General features: G+C 39.2%; 3 protein-coding genes across 3 annotated transcripts; 1 reads left to right on the top strand and 2 right to left on the bottom strand.

The window, feature by feature from the left end:
• Positions 1–2,637: 2,637 nt before the first annotated feature.
• LOC102710099 (scarecrow-like protein 27) lies at positions 2,638–5,386 on the bottom strand. Its single transcript, XM_040521437.1, has one exon. The coding sequence runs from the start codon at positions 5,216–5,218 to the stop codon at positions 3,101–3,103; it is 2,118 nt and encodes a 705-aa protein (XP_040377371.1). The 5' UTR covers positions 5,219–5,386; the 3' UTR covers positions 2,638–3,100.
• An 11,884-nt stretch (positions 5,387–17,270) lies between these two features.
• LOC102722929 lies at positions 17,271–17,790 on the top strand. Its single transcript, XM_006647580.1, has 2 exons — positions 17,271–17,450; positions 17,545–17,790. Exons 1-2 carry the CDS (start codon positions 17,271–17,273, stop codon positions 17,788–17,790), a joined length of 426 nt encoding a protein of 141 aa, XP_006647643.1.
• Positions 17,791–20,240: 2,450 nt separating this feature from the next.
• On the bottom strand, positions 20,241–23,017 carry LOC102722647. Its single transcript, XM_006647579.3, has 5 exons — positions 22,683–23,017; positions 21,762–21,839; positions 21,596–21,680; positions 21,131–21,219; positions 20,241–20,741 (listed from the first exon to the last, which is right to left on the bottom strand). Exons 1-5 carry the CDS (start codon positions 22,986–22,988, stop codon positions 20,604–20,606), a joined length of 696 nt encoding a protein of 231 aa, XP_006647642.1. The 5' UTR covers positions 22,989–23,017; the 3' UTR covers positions 20,241–20,603.
• Positions 23,018–27,623: the final 4,606 nt, after the last annotated feature.

Below are 27,623 nucleotides of genomic sequence, written 5' to 3'. Positions count from 1 at the left end.
AAATAAACAGGCAGACATGACTTTTAATTTTTTGCCGCTCTTTACCAGCATCATTTAATCTCTCTCAGCGTACTTGTGAGAGAAGAGTGATAAATCTGTTGCCACTCACCTATAAAAGCGACAGAAAGTTAAATTTTCCACGGGCAGACAATCATGCAGCCAAAAATGTGAAATTGGTACAGTAGGAGACGGTCATGTCGGAGATGAGCAAAGATGAAATAAGCCCTAGAAATAACTGTGGCGAGTGGCCAGTGTTCTCGTCCGTCCAGGTCTTCCTGAGTTAGGGCTTCTTTTGGAACAAAGAAATGTCTCTTCCATATCCCTTTAAAATTCTTCAGGAATAGCTCAAAGCATAGAAACTTCAGAGAAATTTTAACATGAGAAATTCCTTTGTCTATTTATTTCCTATTTTGTTTTTCATGTGTTCCATATAAATAGTTATTCATATAGTTTTTCTATGTTTCTCCCATTCACTATGAATTTAAGTTGATCAGGTATTTTTTTCTATTCACGTGTTTTTGAAAATGCTGCATTCTAAATAAGCCTTCATGTAGTAAAGTTAATCCACTCTTCACTCTTTAATAGAATAGCGCATGCACGCGCGCGCACGTGTGTGTGTGTGTGTGTATATATATATATATATATATATATATATATATATATATATATATATATATATATATATATATATATATATATATATATATATATAATTTTGCTATGGTGAGTCATGACTTACGGGATGCTCCGTGAGTCATAATCCAAAAAATATATTAAATCAACTCTAAATTTCGATCTAAATTTCGATTTGTATGGTTCCATAAATTATTCGTATCAAAATCTTTTAGCACATAATTTTTTATTTTTTTGAGATTTTTAAATATTTGTTCTAGATTTTTAAAATGATACATAAAACGTTGATTATCTTATTAGTATTGTATAGTCCCTTAAAAAAATCAAATTTGCTATAAAGAATCTATTGAACCATAAAAATCAGAATTTAAAGTTGATTTGATATGTTTTTGAATCGTGACTTGCGGCGCAGTCCAGGAGTCATGACTCATCTCAGCATGCTTCTCTCTTTAAATGAAACGAAGAGTAAAAGTAGATGTAGAATACACAGGAGCAACATCAAGCAAATTTGCAAGAGCAGTTCGTCAAGTAAACACACACCGACAAGGCTTTTTCCACTTTCCTGAACAAAACATATCACCAAGAAAAACTAGGTCTCCCCTGAAATGCAATACGATCTAAAACCAGGTTGACAAACGAAGCATTGATTTCTGTACCATCTTGCCAATGGGAATATGCATACCTCGTCACATGACATAACCTAGAAGTTACAATAAGTATTTGTAGTGTTCCACTCGTCGTGTTATACTGGCATTAAGTCTATTGTGGAAGTATAACTGAATGGACTGTGAAGCGTGATTTTCTCATGCTACCTGCACTATATGTCTTATTTTACACATTAGCAAATGAAGTATCAATGTGGCTATCCATGCCTATGGGGTAGAGATACTCAATAGGAGTAATCTTTTTGTTGTTTATCGTGGAAAGAAACATCATTGGCACTCTTAGAGCAAGTTCAATAGTATAGCCACCTACTAACTCCAATTCATCTATAGTTAATCTATAGCCAATTCATAAAATAGCTAGCTATACAACATATACTATCATGTCTTCTATATCATACACACGTGAGAGCAAGTTCAATAGTATAACCAACTCTAACTCCAATTCATCTATAGTTTATCTAATAGTCAATTCATACAATAGTTACCTACAAAACATCAATACATGGTCCCACATGTCATATACATATTTTGTCTTGTAGCCCGTGTGCAGCTAGCTATAAATTAATAGCCCAACTCCCTTCTCTCTTCCCTCTTATCTCTTTAAAATATGTTTATAGTTGGCTTAGGGTATTCCCAACCCAATGAGTAGGATGATGTTCATAACATTAAATAAGTTGTCATCTAGGATGAAAAATAATGTGACAAGTGAATAAATGAGAAAAAAAATAAAACCATGTCTTGCGTGAGACATGATTTCTACACAACATTCAAGATATCATGTGAGATAAGTAGCATTAAATTAAAATATGGAATAATAGTGTTTGCATCGAAAGAGTAGTGTCTAGTACTAATTTCTTAATGATGTGGAGTTTATAAAGACTACATCTAGTGTTATGAGTTAGGAGTGCCCTTATAGCCTGCTATTGTACCTGCTCTGATGTCTTTGAATCCGTGCTACAACTGGCTACTACTAGTAGCTCACTGCTCTTCTCTTTCCTCTCTTATCTCGTTAAAATATGTTTATAGCTACCTTATAGCTGCTATTGTACCTGCTCTACTGTTGATGATCAGTCAATGGGGTTATAAACTCATGTTTGATCGAGCTATCGACAAACCAAACTTCGAGAGAAATTCAATAAGGAGCTAGTACAGATTGACAAATAAACAATTGCATTCAGAATCAAATACGATGCCAGTAGTTGCCTTGCATATCCATTCTAGTTTGCAAAAGTTACTAAACGGAGCTTACACAAACTAAAAGGCAGAAAATTCTTATCTTAGTTTCTCTTTCTGAAACTTGATTATGCCAATTACTTCAAATACATTTGAAAGCTTTGCTGTTTGGCAAAAGGCTTCATTGGTGTACTAAATTCTATATAGTTATATCCGTATGTTTTAGTCCTAGATAGCATCCCCATTTCAGTTCAATGCATAACAATAGATACGCAGGATAATATTGATTATGTACCACACAACCAATTGATAGGTTGAACTATCCACTGAACCACTAGTCTCTACTCAAAAGCAGTGTTTAAAATGAGGCGATAATGGCTAATTGAGCAGAGCATGGTAAGAACATAAAGCAACATCATTAACTATAGAGAGTTAGAGACCGACACTGATATTGCTAAATCCACTAGGCCTAGCTAATAAGCTGCAATGAAAAGCAATACAATGAGTTCAACAACCCAAGATAACAATTTCCTTTGCAACATTTAATTGCAAGAATAAATGGACATAACTGGAGTTGATGATGCATGTAAATGGTAGTGGAACCTTGGTGGAATGAAGCTTATGGCTGATCAGCACCGCCATGATGAAATGGAGACAAGCTCCCCATGCTGCCAGTAGAGCGTGAGAGCAGCTCCACGCTTCTCCACATGGAATCCTTGGACCTGCACTCGCTTCAGGAGGCAGTCTGCCTGTGCTTCAGCAAGGTTGCTGGGCTGAATAGGCTTAAACCCAGTTGCTGCAAAAACACTCCTCCATGATATTGCTTTATGCACTTTGCGCCGCCCAATCACTGCATCCTCAAGTCTTGGCTGAATTAGGAACCTCTCGATCTTGCAGGCAGAATCAGCATCGATACCAGCGGCATCAAGTGAATCAAGGAGGAATACGCAAGACTGGAAACAATTCAGGAAGTGCTGCGAGAATGAAAGGTCCGCACGATCAGCTCCATGGTCAATAGCCACCACAATCTTCGGACTAAGCTGTTTCACCAAATGAAGGATTGCTGGCAGCGGTGGTGCACGAGCAGAGCAACCAACAGGGAGGCTAACAGCTACAACTTCATCATCAGTGGAAGAAATAAGCTCCGCAGGATTGAACGCATCAAGACTGACAGCATTGAACTCAAACGGAATTCCAAGGTCTGCGGCAAACTGAGAAAGGTTATCCTGGGTAAGGTGCAGCTCCAGTGGATGATGGGAAGCAGTTGACACGAAAGCTGTGAGCTTCAACAATGGCAAGGCCACACCTCCAGCACCTCGGCGGTGCGCAAGCTCCTGCAGGAAGGAAGCCCACTGACCACCAACACCGAGATCAAAGTCAATGACATGGATGCAGGAAATTGCCATGCCACCGATTTCATCAAGAAGGGCCTGAGTTGCGGTGAAGTTACTGAACTGGAGCACTGGTGACAGGTCAGAGAAAGACTTGTATGCTGCAAGCTTGAGGGCAACGTCGAGCGGCGAGGTGACGCCGGAGGAGCCATGCTGGCTGTCAGCGAGTGCGAGGAGGAGGGCCTCCTTGAGGTAGGAGGCGGAGCGAAGGAAGGGCTTCCCAAGAGGGGAAAGCTGTTGATTGAGCCGCGCCAATATCTCTCGCGCGCCAACGGAGTTGCCAGCCTCGGCCGCCTTTGCCGCTGCCGCCAACTCGTCCAGCAACTGCTGCTGCGCCGCCTCCGCGGCAGTCGTCTTCATCGCCCCACGAGTCGGTGGCGGCGAAGGCTGGAGCTGGAACGGAACCTGGGCATGTAGTGGTGAAAAGGCGAGACCTTGCCCTGCGGCAGACGGTTGCTGGTTACCGACGAGGTAGAGGTCATCTGACATGGCGTGGTGTCGTTTGAGCGGTGGCTGGAGATGTGGCGACTGGTGATTGTGTTCGGGGAAGGACGGGAGAGGCATGAAGAAGGCTGCGGCGGGGTTTGGCGGCTGGAGATGGTAGTGGTTCAGGAGAACCGGCGGCGGCGCACCCAGAAGAGGGGGCTTCGTGTCGATATCTTCGTGGAACAGCATCGAAGGCGGCGGCTGCTCGAGGGAGGTGGCCTCCGGCGACAAGAGACCGAACCCTGGGGAAACCTTGCCGCCGCCGATACCAGTGTGCGCACCGGAGGACGACAGGTCGGACGCGACGCCGCTGAGGGGGTGGTCCAGAGAGAAGCCAAGCGTGTCCACGGCCGGGATCCCGAATCCCGCTCCCGCATTGTTAATAAGCGGCTGATGGTGCACTGGAAGCGGCGGACCGGGCTGCTCCAGGTCGCCGGCGGCCCCAATGATCCAGTTCAAGAACGACTGATCCTGCCCGGCGGCGGCGTTGCCGAGCGAGGCGGCATCCCAGCCCTCGCCCCCGACGAGCCCCACATCCAGGGCTCCCGGTATTGGAGGCAACTCACACATGCCGCCGCCGCCGCCGCCGCAGCCCCCATGCTCGCCAGGGGATCCCCATTTGGTGGCCTCGGCGGCGGCGGCGCTGCTCGCCGAGACCGCCGCCACGCCGGTCGAGTCCCCCGAGCCGCCACCCAGGGACGACGACAGCGTCGATGTGGAGTAGGGCGGGCTCGGGCTGCGCGTGCAGTCCAGCACCGACCTCGGCTCCACCACCAGTCCCTCCGCCGCCGGCCAAAACAGCTCCTTGTAACCGCCGCCGCCGTGGTCCACCACCCCGCTCCTCTCGGCACCGAACAGCGCCGCCCTCATCTACCTAATCCCACATAATCGCGTGCGGCGAGATCTGGAACAGCCCCCCGGCGCGCGCGGGGATTTCCTGGTGCGTTTGATGGAGAAGCCCTTTGCTTGTTCGCGCGCGACACGCGGATGCCAGAGTAGAACAGCGAGGAGAGGTCGGGTGGGCAAGCCGCAGCAGAGCAGTGCGTTGCCTTGTGCAGTTGGCTCAGGCCTGTTTAGTTTTAAAAATTTTCCACGTCGAATTATTGTACATCTATATTAAATATTGAAACATAATAATAATCATATAGTTATATGAGAAATCGTAAGATAAATTTTTTAAGTCTAATTAGCTCCCATAATTAGTCATAAGTGTTATAGTAACCCAATGCGTTTAATTAGGATCAAAAAATTTGTAAGGCGGTTTCTAGGCGAGCCATGAAATTCGTTTTTTCATTCTTATCCAAAAACTTCTTTTGATGTTTGATTAAACGTGTAATATGATATCTAAAAATTTTCATTTTCTTTCGTGCTCTTCCCTCGACTCTCTCCCTCTCCTACTCCATGGATGCGTGCAACACAAAAAAGTTTTAAAAAGAGAGGGGTCCCTCTCTGTCCCTCTCTCCCTCTATCTACTTTTTTTTCTGAGAGGAGCCTCTATCGTTTTCAACCGGCCTGCTTTTAGCGTCATCTTTTTTACGCCCGGCTTATAGGAAAGAAAAATACGAGTTTGTCGTAGTAAAATTATTGTAGGCTTGTGGTGACACTGGCCAGTCAATGCAAAGGACTGCACGAAACATTTCGGTCTTTGACGGCTGTTTTGGTGTTTTACAATTATGATCTTCACACACGTCTTTTCCTTCTACTTATATTTCTAAATTTAAATTTAAATTTTTAACTTTAATTTAAAATTGATTTTTAGTTTTTTCACCATAATTTATTCTATAGATTGGTTTTTAGATCATCAATAATACATATATAAAATAAATTATTTTCTATTTATAAATACATTGTTTTGGTTTTTTCCGCACACCTGCTGCCCTGCATGGTTCTGGCTGTACATGGATGGTTGATTAGTTGGTACGGTGGTTATATTGAAAACTACTAGTCAATGCTTCTGCTAAAGGACGTCGTGGTTACTTCTCGCTGATATGAGTACAACGCACTTTTACGGCTGCAGCTTAGTGGTATAATGTTTTTATTAAGATGGTGTATAGAAATCCGGTCTCTATATTCATAGAGAGAGAAATACGTAGCCAAGCAGCTCATTGAGACATACAAGCATAATCAAATCAACGACAAGATGATTTCAAAGTAAGAGTTCTATTTCAAGTATCCTAGCAGAAAAGACCGGAAAAGAGAAGAGTACACAAAAATCATTGCAAGTTTTTTCGAATAACTTTCAAATGTAAATATAATATACGTATAGCATAATTAAATTGCAACTGTATTATAACTTCATATAGCATGTACATACTATTCACTTAGACAGTAGTGTAGACGGTCTAGTAACTCTAGTTGTCACCTAGTTTAGAACCTAAACCATGAATTAGGCCGCTTGACCATCTAATCAGTTAAAAGATGTTTATAGACCGTCTGGATCACATAATTAGACAACGTTGAGACAAGCCTAGACCATAAAACTACTTAGTAGTACTAAACTATGGTCTCGACAATGGATCAAGGAACTATCGTCCTCGGTGTGCGAAGTTGTAATATGTAGTTAGCCCCTTTGAATCACATAAATAAAAAAAATTGAGGAATAGAAAAATATAAGATTCTAACATGCATATAAATGTAAAATAGAGGATGTAAGATCAAGGAGTGATCTACATGTTTTTTGATGAACAAATTGGTGGTTTGCAAGATAAATGTTTTTGTGATATTTGACCGGGCGGTCAGACCGTAGGTATATGGGCGGTCAGACCTTTCAGATAACTGCAGTCAGACCATAGGTATCTGGGCGGTCAAACCGGTTGGTCAACCCCGAAAGTTTCAGCTTTTGGTTTTCTTTTCAGTTTCGGATTTGTTCTTCGTGAATTCGATTTCTAGTTAGTTTCTCTACGTATGGGTACTATTATTTTGCTAATCATGAGTCAAGTTGGAGATAGCTTGGTCTCGGAATATGGTTTCTTTGTTTGATTCATGTGTAGGTGACTTGATGCATCGGGAGAGTATTGCCGGTTATGGATCGGGAGTCAACTTGGAGATAAGGTGATGTCCGGCGGTCGAGATATCATGCGGGATACTTAGGCTAGAGTTCAATGCACGTGATGGTGAAGATTCCATGTGGCATACGATGGAGATATTATGTGCGTATGGGATATGGAAGTTGAGATCGGATAGTCCAGATTTGAGAAGATTTGTTGTATTAGAGATAGAGATATGGTTAGTTACGGATAAGGATTGGTTTCCCACGAGATTGGGAGTCCTAATTCGTGCTAGATACGTGGGCCTTGCATACCCACGTCGATTTATAAATAGATACCGAGGAGTACGCCCCCGGAGAGCTTTTTTTGCCTTTTGAGAAAAAAAGTTAGGGTTTCGACCCTATTTCGATATTAGATCGAAAGTTTTGGTTCGAAGTGCTTGCTATGCACTTTGTAAACACTGGTTGATCAATAAAAATCGAGAGATTCAATCTATATCTTGAAGCTTTGTCGATCGGCGTATTTCTAGGTTCCCGATGGTCTAACCGCAGGTAGGCTAGCGGTCTGACCGGCCACTCAACGTCGGTCTGACCGAGGTTATGCGAGCGGTCTAAGCGGCTACGTAACGACGGTCTGACCGGTGGTACATTTACAGTGCGACCGGAGGCTTCGGTAAGGCTTTTGTGAAGGTAATCTTTTATTTTCGCGAAAAGATTTGGTTTTTTGATCTACCTATCGTTCACCCCCTCTGGTAGTTCTTTTACTCTGTTGTGATTTTACATAGAACTGTAAAACACAGGAAAAACGTATGAATGATCGTTTGATTGGACCACAGGAAAAACACAGGAATTTAAAGAGAGATAAAGACATAAAGTATTTTTTCCATGAGGTTCTACCTCTTGCTAAATTTTTTCCAAAACTTATATGGGAACAGGTATTCCATAGGAATTTCATAGGTTTTATTACTTTGATTCAAAGGGCTTTGTCCTATAGGAATGAAATCCTCTAAAGTTTTTATAAATTTCCTTTGAATCAAAGGGGCCTAAATTTGTACGTGCTAAGCTAATGGAATGTTCATTGATGCAAAATATGGTAATCATTAAATCTCACTTTTGTTTTCTCAAATATTCGATGGAAGTATGTTGCAACATGCATTCCAAAAAAATATGATGAGAGGTTACTGTTCATCAAGCATCTACTCACTCATTCCCAGAATAAACAAACTTACGACTAAATGTGTCGGGACATATCCTACTACTATAAATACACTTTGTTTAACTTTATAGTACTAGATTGTGTTTCATCTAATCCTATGTTTATTTATTTTGGAGGAGAGAAGGTGAACTGCCTATCTATAAGTATTAAAACGTGTACCACGCTATTTTTCCATTCTTCTCGTACAAATCTAAATACAATAAGGATTTTATGTTCTTGCTGCACAAATCTCAATGTGGTCTAATTTTATAAATCTAAAGTTATAACATAACTGCAATATAGTTGCAGTTATTTACACTATAATAATAGTAGTAGTACTAATAATAATATATTTGATTTTTTTCACCCAATAAACTTACGATTGTTATTCTAAGAATAAGCAATAAGATATCTAGGTGCGACTTATAAAACACACACGATAATATGAAGAACATTGCTTTTAAAATTCTAGGGGATGATGGTCCAAACAACATTTGCAAAAAAAAATAATTTATGAATAAAACATTTATATACGTATTCTTAGCAATATAAAGTTAAGGCTGAAAAATAATTTTTGGTGAAAAAACTTTAAAGTCAATTCTAAATTTAAGGTTGAAAATTAAAATTTTGGCTTATAAGTATAAACAAAAAGATGGAGGTTTATTGTTTTTTTATGGTCCCTTTGCTTCCAATTTCTCTATTCCATTTGCGTCGAGAACCCATACAATTAGCAAGTGGGTGTAGCTCAACCGGATAGGTTACTTGTGGTAAAACCTGTCCAACGACGTTTAAATACTAGATTTGACATGCATGTTTGTATTTATGACTAATTTCTTTTGGTGATAGATGGCGTACCATCAATAGCAAGGTACATATGGTGACTTTGTTAATCTCCGGATGTGACTGACTCATTATTTGAAGGTGCTCATAAGATAGGGTGTGCATGTGTATATTCGTAAGGGTCAGTGTGCATGCATTATGAGCACATTTGTTTATACCGTGTTTTGTGAGAAAAGTCATACAATTAATCAATAACATTGGCCATCTCCTATGCAAAATGCTAATATATAGTGCCCAGTACATAGACATAATTAAGTATCAATCTAACCAATATCTTCTCCAGGCATAGCAATTTCCCCTGAGGCCAAGGACGGACGAAAAATTCTCCGTGGGTTCCTCCGGGTGGCCCCTAACTATAATACCCAATAGATCCAATTACTATGCCATATATAAACCATAGCATCTCTTCATTCTCTCATCTATCTCTCCTCTCACCCAACCGCTGCCCTCTCCAATCTCCTCCCTATGGACCCGACCTCTCCGCATGCCCATCTCATTTGGACCAATAGACCCAATTACTATGCCATATATCAGCTATCTTGACAAACATCTACACCAAGTCATCAACGATAGCTTCAGTCAAATTATCCGTGTCATCACTATCGTATATGATACTTCTGTATGGGAGATAATACATGAGAGAGATAAAGGGAGTACGTTAGAAGAAGATGTTTTTATCAATCTAGGTAAAGGGTCGACAACCTATCAGAGATACAGTTGATGATGATGAGAAAATGGTGGATGAACACAGTTTCAAATCTAATTATAGTCATTTGCTTAAATCCTATTATCACTCAGAAACGAATGTTAGAGATAATAGATATATAAAGTTAGAGATAATAAAGTTGAATAAAAATTGTATAGATAAAAGACAGAGCCATATAGAGATAAAATAGAATATTAGACATAACGGTTATCTTCTGCATTACCAAACTTTAACACAATAATCGCTAAAACGTGATCTTTCTGAGATAAATATGAAAGCAAAAATAAATTCTTTTTAAACAAATGAAAAGCAGTACACGGCAGTGGGCTTCACATTCGGTCAACTGAAAACAAATGTTGCAGTTAATCAAAGTAATGTACTAAACAAATTCTTGGTTCCTCGTGACAGTGCTACTTAGTACTCCTTATGCCCTGTTTAGTTCCCAAAATTTTTTCCCAAAAACATTACATCGAATCTTTAGACATATAAATGGAGCATTAAATGTAGATGGAACAAAAAAAACTAATTATATAGTTATCGGAGAAATCGTGAGACAAATCTTTTGAGCCTAATTAGGCCATGATTAGCCATAAGTGCTACAGTAACCAATATGTGCTAATGCCGGATTAATTAGGCTCAAAAAATTCGTCTCGTAGTTTTTTGGCGGACTCTGTAATTTGTTTTTGCATTTGTGTCTAAAAACCACTTCCGATATCTGGTCAAATGTATGACGTGACATCTATTGCAAAATTTTTTGCAATCTAAACGCTGCCTTAGAGCAGATACAATAGTAGATTATAAGGTAGTCATATTTTTAGATAAGAGGAGAGAAGACAGTGAGATACTAATTTGTAGCTAGTTATAGCACGGGCTTAAAGACACCATGTGTGTATTATATAGACCATGTATTAATGTTTTATAGACAACTATTATATAAATTGACTATTAAATTGATTATTAGATAAATTATATCTATACTATACTATTGAACTTGCTCTCATTGGGCCAGTCATTTTGGATTGGACGTTGCGTTTGAAACACAGCGCCCTGGCACCGTTTGAGCTGCAGGGGCAGAGAATCCTGCACCGTTTGGTTAACCTCGCTCACCTTTTACAGTCTTTTGAATAGTGACGCTGTGAATGCGACCAGGCTCGAGACCTGACCGTCTGGGCCGGAAGGTCCAAAAGGAAATACGAGTAATTAATAGCCAAAGGCCCCGAAAGAAAGAAAGTGACAGTGCAAAAAGAACGATTTTTTTTAAAGCGGATTGGTCCCAAACAAATCTGTGTTATCATTGGACATTGCCACCCAATTGACAAAAATACCCATGTGGGAAATTTCAGTAGAACTCACCCGTTCTTTTTAGATGTAATATTGTATATATATTTTAATTCACACATTAAAAGTTGTATAATGTGCAAAGTACTTGCCAGAAAAATACTATTACACTTTTACATATACTAGTAGGCCAATATTCTAAGCTATATTTTAAATAGTAGTAGATGTTTTTCATAATATAATATAATTATTTTTGGAGTTGTGCACAAATATTAAAAAAAGTCGGTATTTCTCAGTTCGAAAATAAGTTTATATCGAAATAAGTAGATTTATCCAACTATGTTTGGTATGTACCGCCGTGTAGGAGTGCAAGAGGTAAGTAGGATTAGGGGCTTTCTATCACAAATTGAATAAAAATTAATCACATAACGTTATGGATTGAAAAAATAGAACTATATGCCTACTACTCCCTCCATTTGAAAAAGATAAAATAGAAACAAAGATGTTTTTTAGTCAAGTATATGGATAGAGATATATTTAGATTTATAGCTTGATATTATTATTTTTTTAATAGAACGAGTAGGGAAATAAGCAACTACCTCGCCGTCTAAAGAGACTTCATTTTTAGCCCATCTCACACACATTAATAAAAACTATGAATACTAAATTGTCTTTCACTTTTTTAAAACTTTAACGAACTTATCTATCTTTTCAAATCCCAAGACATTTGTCCTCCACGTTACCAAACTAAAGTACAATATAATAGTTACTAAAAAAGCAAAGTATTTTTAGGAGAAACAAGAATATAGCTAAAAAAGAAGCATTGGTGGAACCAATGGAATACAACAAAAATCCAAGCCATGTCACAGACTCGCATACCCAGTCAGATGTCTTCAACCTTTAGTGTTAGAAGTGGAATTCCCCCTTCAACCATATTAGGGGCTATTTATTTGGAGGACTAATCAATAAGTCCCTCCACTTTAGTCTCTTTTAGCCTCTAAAATACCAAACAGGAGGGATAAAAGGTACTAAAACTATATAGGTTCATAAGTCTCTAGGAGAGGTGCTAAAAGGGATTAAAAGCCTATAGTACACATACTCTACTACTCTAGGTTTATAGCTATGCGTACTATTGAATACGTCATTTAATGAGGTTTTAATCTCTTTTAGTCCCTCCAAACAAACATGGTAGAACTAAAAAGGACTTATGTTTTAGTTTAGGACTAATTTTCAGTCCTAAACTTATCGAAACAAACAACACATTTGTCTCAGCACCTTAGTCTCAAGAAATTATCTTCGAATTGTTTCTTTTTCCCATTTATAGATCAGGGACAGTGTCCCTAAACCTTTTGGCAATAATGATGAAAAGCTGGAATGAGCTCTCCAAGGTTTGCTCACCACCCTTTTGTCCGGTGGTCCCATTGCCACGAGGAGCGTCTCCTATCCTTCTCCGGCGACCTCTCTCTCCCCCCTCCCTCTCTGTAAAAGAAGACCACCAGTAAAGGGGGCCAATGCTCTCATTTCGCACGTCCTTTCTCCATGGCATATCAGCTGTTCTGACGGGAGCAGCGTTATCTCTTCGGCCTGCGGTGCCGATCCGGCCGGCGACGGCGACACCGACGGCGACCTTGATGGTGACAGGTGAACGCGCGGTTGGGTTCCTCCTCCCTCCCGTTATCTCGCTCGCTCGCCCTCCCGAACGGACGGACGGACGAGATGTGAGCTTGTTCGTCGCATCGCCGCGCGTGTGCGGCACGGACCGATATTCTCCTTTTCGTTCTGTGGTGGTGAGCGTTGTTGCAGCAGTCCGTGGTGCGTATTGTTCGCCCAAACTTTGTGTTTTTTTTATACGGCTGTGCTGTTGGATAGGGAAAAAGAAGAGAGAAAATTCGTAGGTGATGGGACTCCTCACTCCTCGGACCGAGGACTGAGTTTTATTTTCAACTTCAACCAGCTCGTGTTTTGCAATAGGACGCCGAGATATAGTAATACGGTGCTTTCTCCGATCAAAATTGTTTTAGTCTACTTTACATAAAAACTGCATGGACGTTAATTTCCCGATTCATTTCTGTTTTACATTTCTAAACACCAATCCATTTGTTTTGTAATTTACTACCTCCGTCCCATAATAACCTTATATTTTGTTTTTTTCATGTTCAACGTTGGACCATTCGTCTTATTTGAAATTTTTTTGCGATTAATATTTTTATTGTTACTAGATGATAAAATATGAATATGAATAGTACTTTATACGTGACTAATTTTTTAAAATTTTTATACAGATTTTTCAAATAAAATGAATGGTCAAACATTGGACATGGAAAAACGAAAAATAAAGTTACTGTGAGATGGATGTAGTACTAAACTCTAATGCAATTATAGTTAAAAACCGAAATATTTATGGGACAAAATGGATAAGCTAAAAATAAAATATTTTTAGAATGAGAATAGTATCAATTACTTTATCAGTTCATTGGAAATGGGTCCAATAAAAAATAAGTTATTTATTTGTTGTGTTTTTTTCTTGAACTGATGCATTTCTTGAGTTTGGTTAGAGGGAGATGGAGGACAGACGACATCTACAAGGAGGCCTCTTTGGCTCCCCTGAGCTTTCGGGCCAACATCGCGGAACGATCTGGATTCGGAGAGGCCTCTATCTGTATCTTTCGGCCCAAATAAAGCCAGCCGAGTTTGGCCCGTGATCTGATATGTCTCGGTGGGGATCTCCTATAGGGCAACACGTAACTCAAATTTGTTGTGATTTGACCCGCCACGGTATCTTACTATCAGTCCATCAGCACGCTAGATGCTCGTGTGTTTTGTTCACACGAACCAGATCTAGCTTACACCTGAACCCAGACCCGTACCGGAACTCGTAAGCAATCTATAATACTCCATATTTTTTTAAGTACACCGTTAATTTTTAGGTTTATATTTATCCTTTCATCTTATTTAAAAAATATATAATTATTAATTATTTTGTTATAATATGATTTATTATTATAGAAACTTTAAGTATGCTTTATAATTTTGCATATTTAGATATAAATTTTAAATAAGACGAATGGTCAAACGTAAATTCAGAAGTCAACGACGTCATATAAAAAAACACAGAGAGAGTAGTATGAGGGCCGTTTAGTTTGGAAAAAATTTTGGGAGAAGTGTCACGTCAAATGTTTGACCGGATATCGGAAAAGGTTTTCGGATACGAATGAAAAACGAATTTCACGGCTAGCCTGGAAACCGCGAGACGAATTTTTTGAGACTAATTAATCCGTCATTAGCACATGTTGGTTACTATAGCACTTATAACTAATCATATACTAATTAGACTCAAAAGATTCATCTCAAGATTTCTTCCGTAACTGCACAATTAATTTTTTGATTTATCTACGTTTAATGTTTTATTTAGGTATCCAAAGATTTGATGTGATATTTTTGAAAAAAAATTAGGAAGTAAACAAGGCCTGACTTGAGGAAGCAGCGCACGGCGGGCCGGCGGCCAAGCGCTTGCACGCAACACAGCTGCTCGCGTAACGTACGATGTCCCCCGCGCGCTCGATAACGTGACGAAGCAACACGATGTGCCGGGGGGGTTTTTTCACGGCGAAACGGAAGCGAGGTGGGCCGGTGGCTGCTAAAACCGACAAGCACGCACTCACGTACGCGCACCGGGGAACGCGCGGGGGGCGCGCGCGCGCGGCCCGGCCGACACGGCGAGGCGAGCGCGATCTCGATCCGTTTCCCTCGTGCGATTGCCGTCCTTTTTTCCGGCATTTTCTCCCACGCCCCCCCGCGCGCCCGGGCGCCATCCATTTTGCCCCGCGCCAATCACACCGTGCTACCGCTTCCATGCGTGCACACCACTGAAGCCAGCTGCTGCCGATGATGCCTCCCGCTCCCACAGATCCGCGCGTGCGCTGCTGCTACTGACTGCTTCGCTTGTCTCCTTCCGTCCAGCCGCGCGCGTTTGTCAGCTTCAGGCTTCCACATACCTCACTACTGCTGCTTGCACGCACCTGACTGACATTAACCTGCTCGCAAGCTGCACCGCCAACTTTGCAACACTGGGTACTAGCCTAGCTTCGTGCAGACTATGATGCAAAATTGTTGTTCGGCTTTTCACCAAATCACAATTGCCTTTGGCATGGACCGATACTACTGCTTCCAGGGTGTACTTCCAGTGTGATTCAGAAATGTCAAAGGCTGAGGCCTGTATATGGCGCTCTAAAATAGTTCAGACATGTCAACGTACGGTTTAGTTATCTAGCGGGGGCAACACTGCAACCAACAAGATAACAAACAACAGTAAAGTACGGGTTAAGTATGCCAACTTGGTTACATCGAGGATGCAAACCGTGCTTAGTTTATAAATTAAGGTGATATATATGGACCAGCTCCAAGCTGTAGCTAGCAAAAATTAGAACAGTGGATCGATCGCACTGCATGTAATAATTGCAATGCACATGAGCAAGAGATGTTCTGGGAATTAACCACAGCTTGCCTACAAAATTCACGTATCTGTACTTGTGTAACAGCCTCAAGAAAGGGGACGGATCGAGACATTCATGTGCGGTCGAGGAGATGACTCTGCCTCGGTTCTCTTCATAACCAGTACTACATGGATGCCCCATTCTTCATCTATAAGATTTTATCTCTGCTACGCGTGACACGAATACTACTAACTTTATCCCATAAAAGATTTTACTTTTAGCTTCCACTATTTATAAAAGACTACTACCTCCATTTTTTTTAATATGAAACCGTTGAATTTTTAATATACATTTGATTGTTTATCTTATTTAAAACTTTTACCTAAATATGTGAAATTATAAGTCACACTTAAAGTTCATATAGTAATAAATCATATTATAACAAAATAATTAATAATTATAATTTTTTGAATAAGACGAATAGTCAAACTTGCACCTAAAAGTCAACAACATCATATAAAAATAGAGGGAGTTTTTAAAGCAATTATTGTATTGGAGTTTGGTAAATTGGAGAACAAATACATTGAAATTTGAAAAACTAAAGGACAAATGTATTGAGATTAAAAAGTTGGAGAATATTCTAGTCTTCGTAGCTCTGTATTGATTTGTATAAAATAAGTTTTAAATGATTTTTTTAGACGGGGGAGTAGTTTTCAAAATATAAGTATTTATGTCTATCTAACTCGACAGAATATCCAAATTTACAAGAAGTGTACATTTCAACCATATCTTTTTGCTTTTGTTTATAAGATAATTTGAATTTTTAATCTTAAATTTAGAGTAAATTTAGAAGTTTTTTCATCATAGTTTATTTTTCAGCTCCGACTTTTAGGCTGCTAAGAACACATGTATAATCTTTTTGTTCACAAATTATCTTTCATTTGTAAATACACCGTTTGTCTTTTTCTATAAAAAAACGAAACAATCACCGCTTTATATTTTAGAATAGAAGAGTATATATCAATTTTGAATTCCCGTGATATTTTCATGTTCTTTTTAAACCAGTTCTATAAAAAATTTTAGCTTAAAAAGAATGTTAGCGGGTTTTCATATCTCTAGTAAAACCTTTAAGCCATCATAAGCTATTGCAATCAATTCCATAAACAGAGCTGTTAATGCCAGGATTTTTTTAAAAGCAAAGGTACATGCATTTATCTTGCAACTTGGCATATGGAGAAACTGTTTTCTTAACACACCCCGATACCGTTCTGCAGTTGTATATATTGCTCCAATGCAAACCTATCACACATGGTCCCTTCTTCCCTCAGTTCTAGCAAACCCTCGAAACGATGATACGAAGCATTGGGTGAGCAGTGCACTGCAAGCCTTTCTCACTTCTATCTATCTCGATTAGAGCCAGCCCCTTCCATGTTCTCTAGCTTCTTGTATACCCACTCGACCGAGCACTACGAGATATCTGCTCCATGCCTGGCCAAAGCTCTCCACAAACTCTCAATGGGCAGCTAAAGCTTAACACCATTACCGCCATTCTACTGGTCATCATCTTCCTCTTGACTCTCTGCAACACATCATGTGATGCTCGTCATGATCACCTCCGTGTCAGTGGCAAGTACGACTCAAGCAAATCCCTGCCATCCAAGGTCGTCACAGCATGTATATTATGATCATTGTCGTTAAACTAGTTTTTACTCATGTTTTGCATCTGTAGTATTGTCTCTTTCTGTATGTATTCTTCAGGGTTTGACAGAACATGTTGGGAGCAAGCAGATCGATCAATCAATGGCCAATGAGGTGACGCTGCTGAATGTGAAGATGGAATTGGAGGCATCATCATCGTCGTCGTCGTCGTCGTCAGGTGGAGTTCGAAATACTGGACCTGCTGTTAGGGTTTCACAACAGCTGCGTCATCGGAAGCACAAGGATGATCAGGGAATTCACCTGGATTATGCTCAACCTAAAACCCGTACTCCGTGCCATAACTGATGACATGATATCCACAGTTATCCATCCCTTCGATTGTCTAGTAACCTTAGTATAATCCTATGATCTAGCCTGTATGTTTTTCTAGCTCGCTTCCTAGCTAAGCACACACAATGCACGTAGGTGTGCATGTTTTGATGAGAGCCCTCCCACCGTGAGCCTCACTAGCTAGTTTAGTTAGCTATAAACACTCATTTGTAAACTGACAGACTGAGTGCCAGCTAGCTCGCTCGGCTACGGGGAATTTTGATCTATAGCTCGAAGGGAACATGCATGCTTAATTAATTGCTTATGTTATATCGCTCTTTGGCCCTCGATCTCAAATTTGATCGAACATTCCTGGTAGTATTGTTTCATAGCTATTGGTCGTGTGATTTGCAGGGAGTTCTTCTGCCTCTCTGAATAAACGATTTGAAGGAGCCGAGGTATGCATCATTAATTTCAGTTTGACTGACATATGGCGGCACGCAGTAGACAGCATTGCGAGAGCTAGCTAGCTTACATATAATCTCTTCTCTTAATCCCTTTCTACAAAAATGTAGGTGATGAGATCATCAGTTACACGAGAGCGTTCGGTGCTAGGAGTTGAGACTAAGAGAGAGCAAGTAGGATCAAAGCCCGCGACCAGTGCGTACACCGCGGAAGCCCTAGCAGCCATGGACTACCCAGTTGCACACGCAGCACCAGCTGTTCACAACAGGTAGCCTGTTGCAAATCGATAGGCATGTTCGGCCTCATCCCGTAATCTGGCCAAATTTTGGAGATATATGTATATTTGAGAGATCACAGTTCGTTGTTGACAGTGGGAACACGGGTCAGAAGTATGTAGCGTTTGATCTCTCCGGTTTAATTAGCCCATCAAGCATCAAGCCTGTCATGTTATTGTATATATAGGATTACAAAATATGGATGCGTGAGTGAATCAAAATATAAGTTTGCAATGTGCTTGCCCTTTGTTGAAGGTAGTTCTTGCTACCAATTGCAATCTTCTTTTTAAAAAAAACATTGGACATCTAAGGGGCTATTGTTTGGTTTCTTCATGTAAAAAAATCAAACGACGTATTTATAAAGAGTATTTTTTCCATCCTTGAGAAGATACCCTGAGGTACCATTGTATTCTAGGTAAACTTTAGTACCTTCTAATATCTAAGGTACCAAGAGATACCAAATTTTACATATAAAATAGTGGTACCTCCTGATATGTTCTTAATAATTGGTTGGAATTGGTCCATTTAACATCTTAGGGGCCTCTTTGGAACACAGGATAGGGAAAATATATGATAGGAAAATCGTAGGAATAGAAAAGGAATTGAGGTGAAAAACAGAGGATTAAAAAACACAGTAATACATAAGATATGTTGTTCGGATGTATCACAGGAAAGGCAAAAGAAATAAAACATGAGCTTGGAGTAGAATTAACAACATAGGAATTTTTCATGTGATTTCTCTGTGATTGGTTTTTGCAATCTGAATGGTAGGAAAACGAAAAAAGTCCCATAAACAATATTCCTTAAAAATCTTATAAAATCACTAAATCCGAGTGAGCCCTTAAAGTACAAAACGGGGTATTATACCCCTTAAAGTATTCAAATTAGTTCAAATAATCAGTTAGAGTGGTTTTATACATGCAAACCATGATACAGACAACAACATATCAAATAATATAGTGCATTAGCTTTTTCAGTAAGCACAATGGCTTGGAAAAGAAGCACATTAATAATATGTAATTCTGGGCCTTACTAATAAATGAGGAATGCATCAATTAGATAGACTTAGTCCAAATGAACTAATGTGTATGCAACACAAGCAATATCACTTACAACATAAGCAAAACAGTTAACTCATCATCGTCCACATGAACAAAATCACCTATAAAATCACTTTAGGGGGTTATTTTTTAAGATAAAGGAAGTTTTTATTGATCTTAGATGATTACATCAAGGTGATACAATCACTCGAAGAACACTTTCCTTTAGGGGGTTATTTGAACCGATTCAAATGCTTCATATAAGTAAAATACCTGGTTTCATAATTTAGAGGTTAAGTGGACAAACCCCATACTTTAGAGGGTTAAGTAGATTGTGTTCCTATGATCGTCATGAGCTGATAAATAAGCCTAGGTACTAGCTCCAGAAAGCCGACATTGGTTGGAGCAAGTGTTCACAATATTTCGTCAATACCGTGCATCTGGAGCACAGTTTATAGTTTATACTGAAGTCGAGCAAAACGTGTGGTTTATCGGATAACAGAAAAGCTTTCTGAAAGTTCAGTACTTTCAGAGCTTCAATAAAAACTTCTTCCTGCCTTCATGGTGCGCTTTCTGTCGATCAGGCTGCAGCCTCTTGCATTTTTGATCCAGCCCGTGCAAGCTCCGGAACCAACGATGCTAGTTCCAATGCCTCCAAACAACATCACCTCAAAAGAACGATTGTGTGGTACCATTCAACGGTGATAAGAAAGAAAATACAGAAGGGCAAAAACAAGCTTGGGTTTTGTGGCCAGGCGTCTTGTTAGAAACAAAATCAAGAGAAATCCTTGTATGTTTAGGGCACGAAGTACAAAGGTTATAGTACATGCCCACTTGTGGCAATTATGTCAATCGTCCCAAGAATGTCCCCTTTGCTGCATCAATCTTACAAAAGTAGTGTAACAAATGTGAGAAGTGCAACTGGAAGAGAAACGCCTGCTATAAAAAAAACAGACATCCCAACCCCAGATCCAAGCAAAATCCTATCGGTTTACCTCCCTGGTGATGTGTTTATCAAGATGGTAAAACCACATGGATCCAGAACTTCTCTTCCGTTGTATATATATAATTAACTACACCTCACCACAAATGGTTGGAATGCCTTTAGGAACTGCGAGGTCCGTATCCCAAGCTTCAGGTCAACTTCCCCGCCTCCCAGCCAGAAGAAATCCTTATCTAACTTGGTGATAGCTTCATCAACGATAACCTGTGTAGAAACTCTTTGTATCAGATGCCTTCAAATATCCAAATATGTATATACCATCGCTTTCCAGAGAAACCAGAACACAAAGATGTAAAAAATCGCCATTCAGAACAGAGGGCTGCAATGTGCTTAAACTGTTATGTATGAAAAGAGTAATTTGATAACATGTTTGGTCCTACTACGAGTTAAAAATCGGAACCATATACTACAAGAATGCAGAGTGGACTAGAAACGTGCAACAAGTTTGTAAAGTATGGAATTTTAAATAAATGCCAAAAATCATGATTTTCCAGTATATTCGAGCAAGATCTTCACATTTGAAGTTAAACCTTATGATGGTGTATTCACAAACAAACATCCTGAAGCTGCATGGTAACATTCTTTTACATTACCGGTATGTCTGTTTCCATTCCAATGCACGTAACAGCATTGTGCACAAATCCAGTAAGCTTTTGCGACTCCTCTTCTGGTGCTAGTCTCACTGCATCAAATATAAGTAAACAGCACTATTTACAGAATATAAATGATAGAAAAACAAGGTCTTTGGACACCTATAGATCTTAAAATGCCTGAAGTGTAAAAAAAGCAAAATTAATGCAACATGCTGAAATCTGAATAATTGCATTTCATAAAAATGTGATCATGGTAACATAAAAATACTAGCGTATTGAAAACATCACAAATGCTTGCTTTAGTTGCTGGTATCAAGATCAGCTCGCAGCATACCATGTAAAGAAAATAAGGAATTCTTGCAAACTTTGAATGTTGATGACCAATACGAGGTAAAAGATGACTAACAAGGCTCAGTGGCACACATAGAGATTAGATAAGTTTCAATATATTGTTGTGAATCTTACTGTTGAATCTTTTTTTGGGTATCTGCTTCTCATTTAGGGCATAGATGAAATTCTTGATGCTGTCAGCATTAAGCCGTGCCATGTACTGCAAAATAATCATGTTATTAAGATAGATTGACTAAATCAAATTTGAAGATAGTGTGCTGAGATCAAGCTTATGGCTTACTTGAACAACAACAACATAATATTTTGAATTCTTTGGATTGCTGCAATCAATAACATCTTCAGCAGCTTGCGTATTTACCTACGGATAGGTAATGTCAACATCAGCATTAACATGTAGGCTTCATTATTTACAGACCACTTGGCATAAACACAAATTACGGTTCTATGCTCAAATAGCATAATATTGCCCATCCCTCCCATTAACTATGTTCTTGTCAAATACTACACGGGATACAAGAGTTCATTTTCATAGGCAGTGAATGTTATGGGCAAGGTTTCATTGTGATAAACACCACCGGGAAGATAACCGGGCGTCATCAGGTTAGATGGGGTAAGAGGAGAATATAGGCTGGGGAGAACTTGATTATTTCAGATTCATTGCTTGCTTGCTAATAGAGTACAAGGGACACCTTGATATCTGAGAATATAATCTCTATCTCTAATTTACTAACAATCCTCATCCCATCCAGTCAGTTTTGCAAACAAACCATAGCAATGGTAACAATAATTTTCTGCTCAGCTGTGCTCTTAATCAAAGATTATTCTCAGCTTTTTGTTGGCTTTTGGATGCGCTTCCCGAAATGCTAACGGAAAAGAAATCTATATAGAAGTTCATCATCTCACGTCTCTAAAATAGATTTTCTAAAATAGATTTTCAACTTTATAATAGTTAATTTATCAATTATACTATTGAATAGCAACAAAAAATAGATAATCTTTCATCACCAAAAGAAACACATGTTCACATAATATTAACAATCTGGTGCTACTCTAAATTCACCAGCAATCTGATCGTATCAACTGTTTGATTAAATGCCAGAGCACTGTAATAGGAGCAGAGAGCAGTCATGAGACGAAATGCAGTTCCGCAGACCAACTGTTCGACGAAACGCCAGAGGAAAGGAAAGGGAAGGGGTCGTACCATGACGATGCTCTTGCAGAGTTGGTCGACTGAGTCGGCGCGGAGGAGGTCCCGGCGCTCCTCGAGGGGGCGGTCGTAGTAGTCGGCGGGCACGCGCCGGAAGGTGAAGTCGAGCACGCCGCGCGCGGTCAGGATGGCGGAGAGCCGCGCCTCGGTGGCGCTCGTCTCCTCCGCCTCGCCCCACGAGGGCTCCTGGGAGATGGAGAGCGCCCCAAGGCGGTGCTGCTGCGCGGCGACCTCCAGGTCCGCGACGCGGCGAAGGATGCGCAGCTGCCGCGCCTCGAGATCGGCCGCGGCGGCGTCCATGGCTCGCTCTGTTGGGCGACTATTTTGGTGGTTTTGGAGAGTTCGAGGACGAAAAACGCAGCTATTGACTATTTCGTCTGGGCCCAAATTAGAGTCAAGATTTAGAAGTCAAAGTGGAGGCACTTAGCTATTTCGGAGTATTAGGCCTCGTTCAGTTTACAATTTATTTTAAAAAAACATCATATACACATTTAAAGTATAAAAATAGTCTAATTATAAAATAAATTATAAATTTCGCCAAGAAACTATGAGACGAATTTTTTGAGCCTAATTAATACGTCATTAGCACATGTAGGTTACTGTAGCACTCATGGCTAATCACATATTAATTAGGCTTAAAAGATTCGTCTCACGATTTCCTCCATAACTATGTAATTAGTTTTAATGTTTGTATATATTTAATGCTCTATTTAGATGTCTAAAAATTCGATGTGATGTTTTTAGAAAAACTTTTTGAGAACTAAACGGGCCTTAATCATCCAAAGTGTTCTTTTTTAAGATAAGGAAACATAGGGAGTGCTAATTCTGGATTGGTATCATCTCAAAAACTATTAGATCTAAAAATTACCCTTCTCTCCAACGGTGCCTCTATAATTGGTTTCCAAAATTTTTAAAATGTGTCGCGTTAATCTTCTCTCAATTAAAATCATCATATTCTACTTCACAGTAAAATGCTCGATATAATCATTCTGATCATATGCACAAAAACTATATGAGTTAGTATATATTTGTTATAATATTTCAGTGTGCTACATCATTATATTTTTCAGGTTTGCAATTGACGCTAAGCTACATATAGAACCTTTGTTCAAGCACATCAACTAGCAAAATCTATCAACCAGCCGTGAAGCCAGTCGGGAGGGAGACAGGGGCGGTAGCTGGCCGGGATCGTTCTTAAGGACGACGAATTGTTGTATTAGGAACTCCAGTAAAAGTCCAAAATTTAGCTCAAAAAGTACATGTTCTTGGGGCATCTGTTGGAGTGTTTTTTAGCCTTTAATGCTAAAATTTAATTTTGAGACTCATATTAGTCTCTTGTTAAAGATGCTCTGCAGTTTATTTTTGAGAGTGACAGCACACAGTCTGACGTAGCCCATGGGATAATGAAATCTTTTGATAATACAGTTGCCGAGCAAACATAAGTTTTTAGCGATCTAGTTGATGCATATAAATTGGTGACTAATGAGAAACTGAGATCAATTTGGACTTCTCTTTGAACGAAGCTAACTAACCAATCTGTCTATTACCATATTAATCAAAAAACAATATTAGCCATTAGATCTTGATGCATGTGAAATCTAAACCTATAAAACTACCAGTAGTATCTAAGGGTACGTTCGAGAAAAAGGGTTCACAACATTTTTCCTTGGTACAGAGAACGAGATGGCTCATTAGCGCTTGATCAATTAGCCCCCCCCCCCCCTCCATTTCAAAATGTAACAAAATTTGAAATTTAAATTTCGTGTCAAAATATAAGTAATTCTACTACTATTTCATAGTACTATTTGTCTCACCAATTCATTCAAACTTCTTATTTTACTCCTACCAATCCCCCTACACCCATTTATTCTTTATCTGTTAAGGTATATTATAGTCTTTTTTCTCAACTTTAATCAGTACTAAACAACCTAGAAATGCCTAGATTTTGAGGACAAGGGTAGTATTAGCTATAAAAACCTTAAAAATATATTAATATAATTTTAAAAATAGCTCTTCTATATAATTCTTTTTTGCAAAAACATTCTATTTGGCAGTTTGGTAAATGTGTGTGAGAAACGATAGAATAAGAGATGAGAGCTTGCCATCCGAATGCACCCGAGTGGTATATGATCTTCAAACTCTATGAAAATAGAAATTAAGAGTTATATACGAATCCAAATATACTTTTTACATTGTATGAGTAGAAATAAAATTTTAGAGTTGTATATTAAATCAAACTCCATATGAATAATTTGCGTTGAAAGGAGGCAACTCGATTGAAAATTAGCTTTTTAATCCAAGAAAGAAAAAGATATTCTAACCATTAGATCAATGAAGGGTATCAATCAATAAGTCGTATCTATATAAATAGAAACTAATTGTTGTATATAAAATCCAAATATATAAAATTAGAATCTATAAGTGTGTATGAAATCCCAAATCTTATAAAAGTAGAAGTTCAGAACCATATATGAATCCAAATATACTCTGCATACATACAATGATATCTATTACCCCCATCTTTTTGCTTTTTAGTTATGTTTACAAGTCAAAATTTGAATTTTTAACCTTAAATTTGGAGTTAATATTGTTTTTTTTTATCAAAGTTTATTTTTCATCCTGAACTTTTAGATCATTAAGAAACAATGATATTGGAGTTTTTTCACCAAAGCTTTGAAGTTTATTGTCGTTGTCGTTGTTATATACCTCCAATGTTTGAAAAATACCGCAGTTTATCTTATTATTTAATAATACCTTATATGTTTAAGGCTATTAACTTTCGATGCACATTTGATTATCATTTTATTTTTTAAAATAAATAATAATTGTTTATTATGTTGTGACTTGTTTTGCAGTTACATGTTCTTTGAGCATGATTTATTTTATTATTTTTTATATTTTTAAAATAAGATAAATAATCAATTATATGCTAAAAAATTAACTATATCAGACATTAAAAACTAGGAGAGTAATAGCAAAAGCTTGGGCTGAATTGTTGGTCTTTTTTTACTCCTAGTATCGAGAAGTTTGTTTACGTAAACAGTTGTGCCAAATTATGTGTGTGGTCTAATTATTATTCCGTTGCTAAATTGCTAGTTCAAACTATCTTGAAATATCACTATAAGAATAGAGGTAGACTATCTGTTTTGTCACCAATCCTATAAGTAGAAAAGGAGACGATCCAAATTGCTCGATCATCGCATAATGCTGTCAAAGCACTAGACAGGGAGAAGTATAATTGCAGCTGATATGCCGGCTAAATACTAAGATGGAGGAGATAAAAGAAGCGGATTATAAACTTACACCTGGCTTAGACATAAGAAGCAAGAATAAATAGATATTGTATTAATGATTAAGAGCAAATTAATATATATATATATATATATAAATAGGCTAAGAGAAGACTACAAAGAGGTTTGTAGGCTTACCGCCGGCTTGCTGGCTATATTATTATATTATTAGACTTGCTCTAATGTAATGTACTGTGTATATGGCGTGGTCATGCCCCTTTTGCAATTGGGCATGCTGCACGCCGATGCAGAGTTTGTGATGGCAAACCCGGTGCGCCAATCCAAACCGCAGTCCAAAATTTCGGATACCGTCCGTGCCGCAGCGGTGAACGGTGAACCCGATCCACCGCAGCGCTGGTGCTGCTCTACGCGCGCGCGCGCTGCGGGTGACCGTGTAGTTCGACCGCGGCGGGCGCTGCGGGTGGGCCTGCGGCTCCGCTAGCGGACGCAGCGCCGCAGCCGCAGCGGCGAGACCACGAAAATATCCCGTCCGCGCCTGTGACCGTGTGTGGGCATGCTGCTGTCGGACCGGGCTTCTGTATGAGCGAGTCACGGGCGAAGAAACGCGCCGCGCGCTCCGTCCTGTGGGCCGCCGCCGCCCAACCTGGACATGCACCGGACTGCAACCGCGGCAGAGGCCCACGCGCGGTCACGCCGTCACGGGCTCTCTAGTCCGCGCATCGGCTGCCTGGCTTGGTTGGCAATGGCAGGTTTAGGACCTACCACTGTATGAACAAAAATTAAAACAGATGTATATCTTATTTTCTATGTATATACAATATCTAAGAATTTCATAAAAATATACATTTATCTAAGAAATTATCAAAAATATACATATAAGTAAGAAATTCGTAGAAAAATATACATGTAAGGAATTCACGGCTCTGTCCGGTATTATGTGTCCATCTCGTGGCATTGCGCGGAGCTACACCCCTATCCTATGATAACGCTATGGAGCCACCCGCCAAATTCTCCTTATTTTAATTATCACGCTACTCAATTAATTATTTATCTTAAAACACTACTATACGAATACTTTAGTTATAAAGATCATAAAAAACTATAATTATACTAATTTAGTTGATAACTAAATTAGTAATATCATATTTTTAAAACCAATTAAGCAATTAAAACGGATAGACTATCACGATAATCAATCGAGGGGTGGTGTGGTGCCGTGAGATTTAGGCCCTGTTCGGATTGCAGGAAAAATATAGGATAGGAAAATCGTTGGAATAGGAAAAGAATTGATGTAAAAAACAGATGATTAAAAAACATAGGAATATAGAAGATATGTTGTTCAGATGTACAAAGGAAAGACACATGAAAAGCAAAGGAAATAAAACATGAGCTTGGAGTGGATGAATTTTTTCCTATGATTTTTCCATGGAATTGACAGCATAGGAATTTTTCCAATGATTTCCCTATGATTGGTTTTTGCAATCTGAATGGTAGGAAAAGGAAAAAAATCCCATGAACAGTATTTCTTCAAAATTCCTATAAAATTCCTACAAACCGAATAAGGCTTTAGTGTCATGCGATAGGAACATTGAACCGCCAAGTGACGTGAACATATTCCATAGTATATATATTTTTAATAATTTGTCCGGCTATGTATATATTACAAAATGATATAAAATATTAT

Source organism: Oryza brachyantha, chromosome 2 (genome assembly GCF_000231095.2).
Source record: "Oryza brachyantha chromosome 2, ObraRS2, whole genome shotgun sequence".
Lineage (NCBI taxonomy): Eukaryota > Viridiplantae > Streptophyta > Magnoliopsida > Poales > Poaceae > Oryza > Oryza brachyantha.
This window is presented reverse-complemented; position numbering and strand designations above follow the sequence as displayed.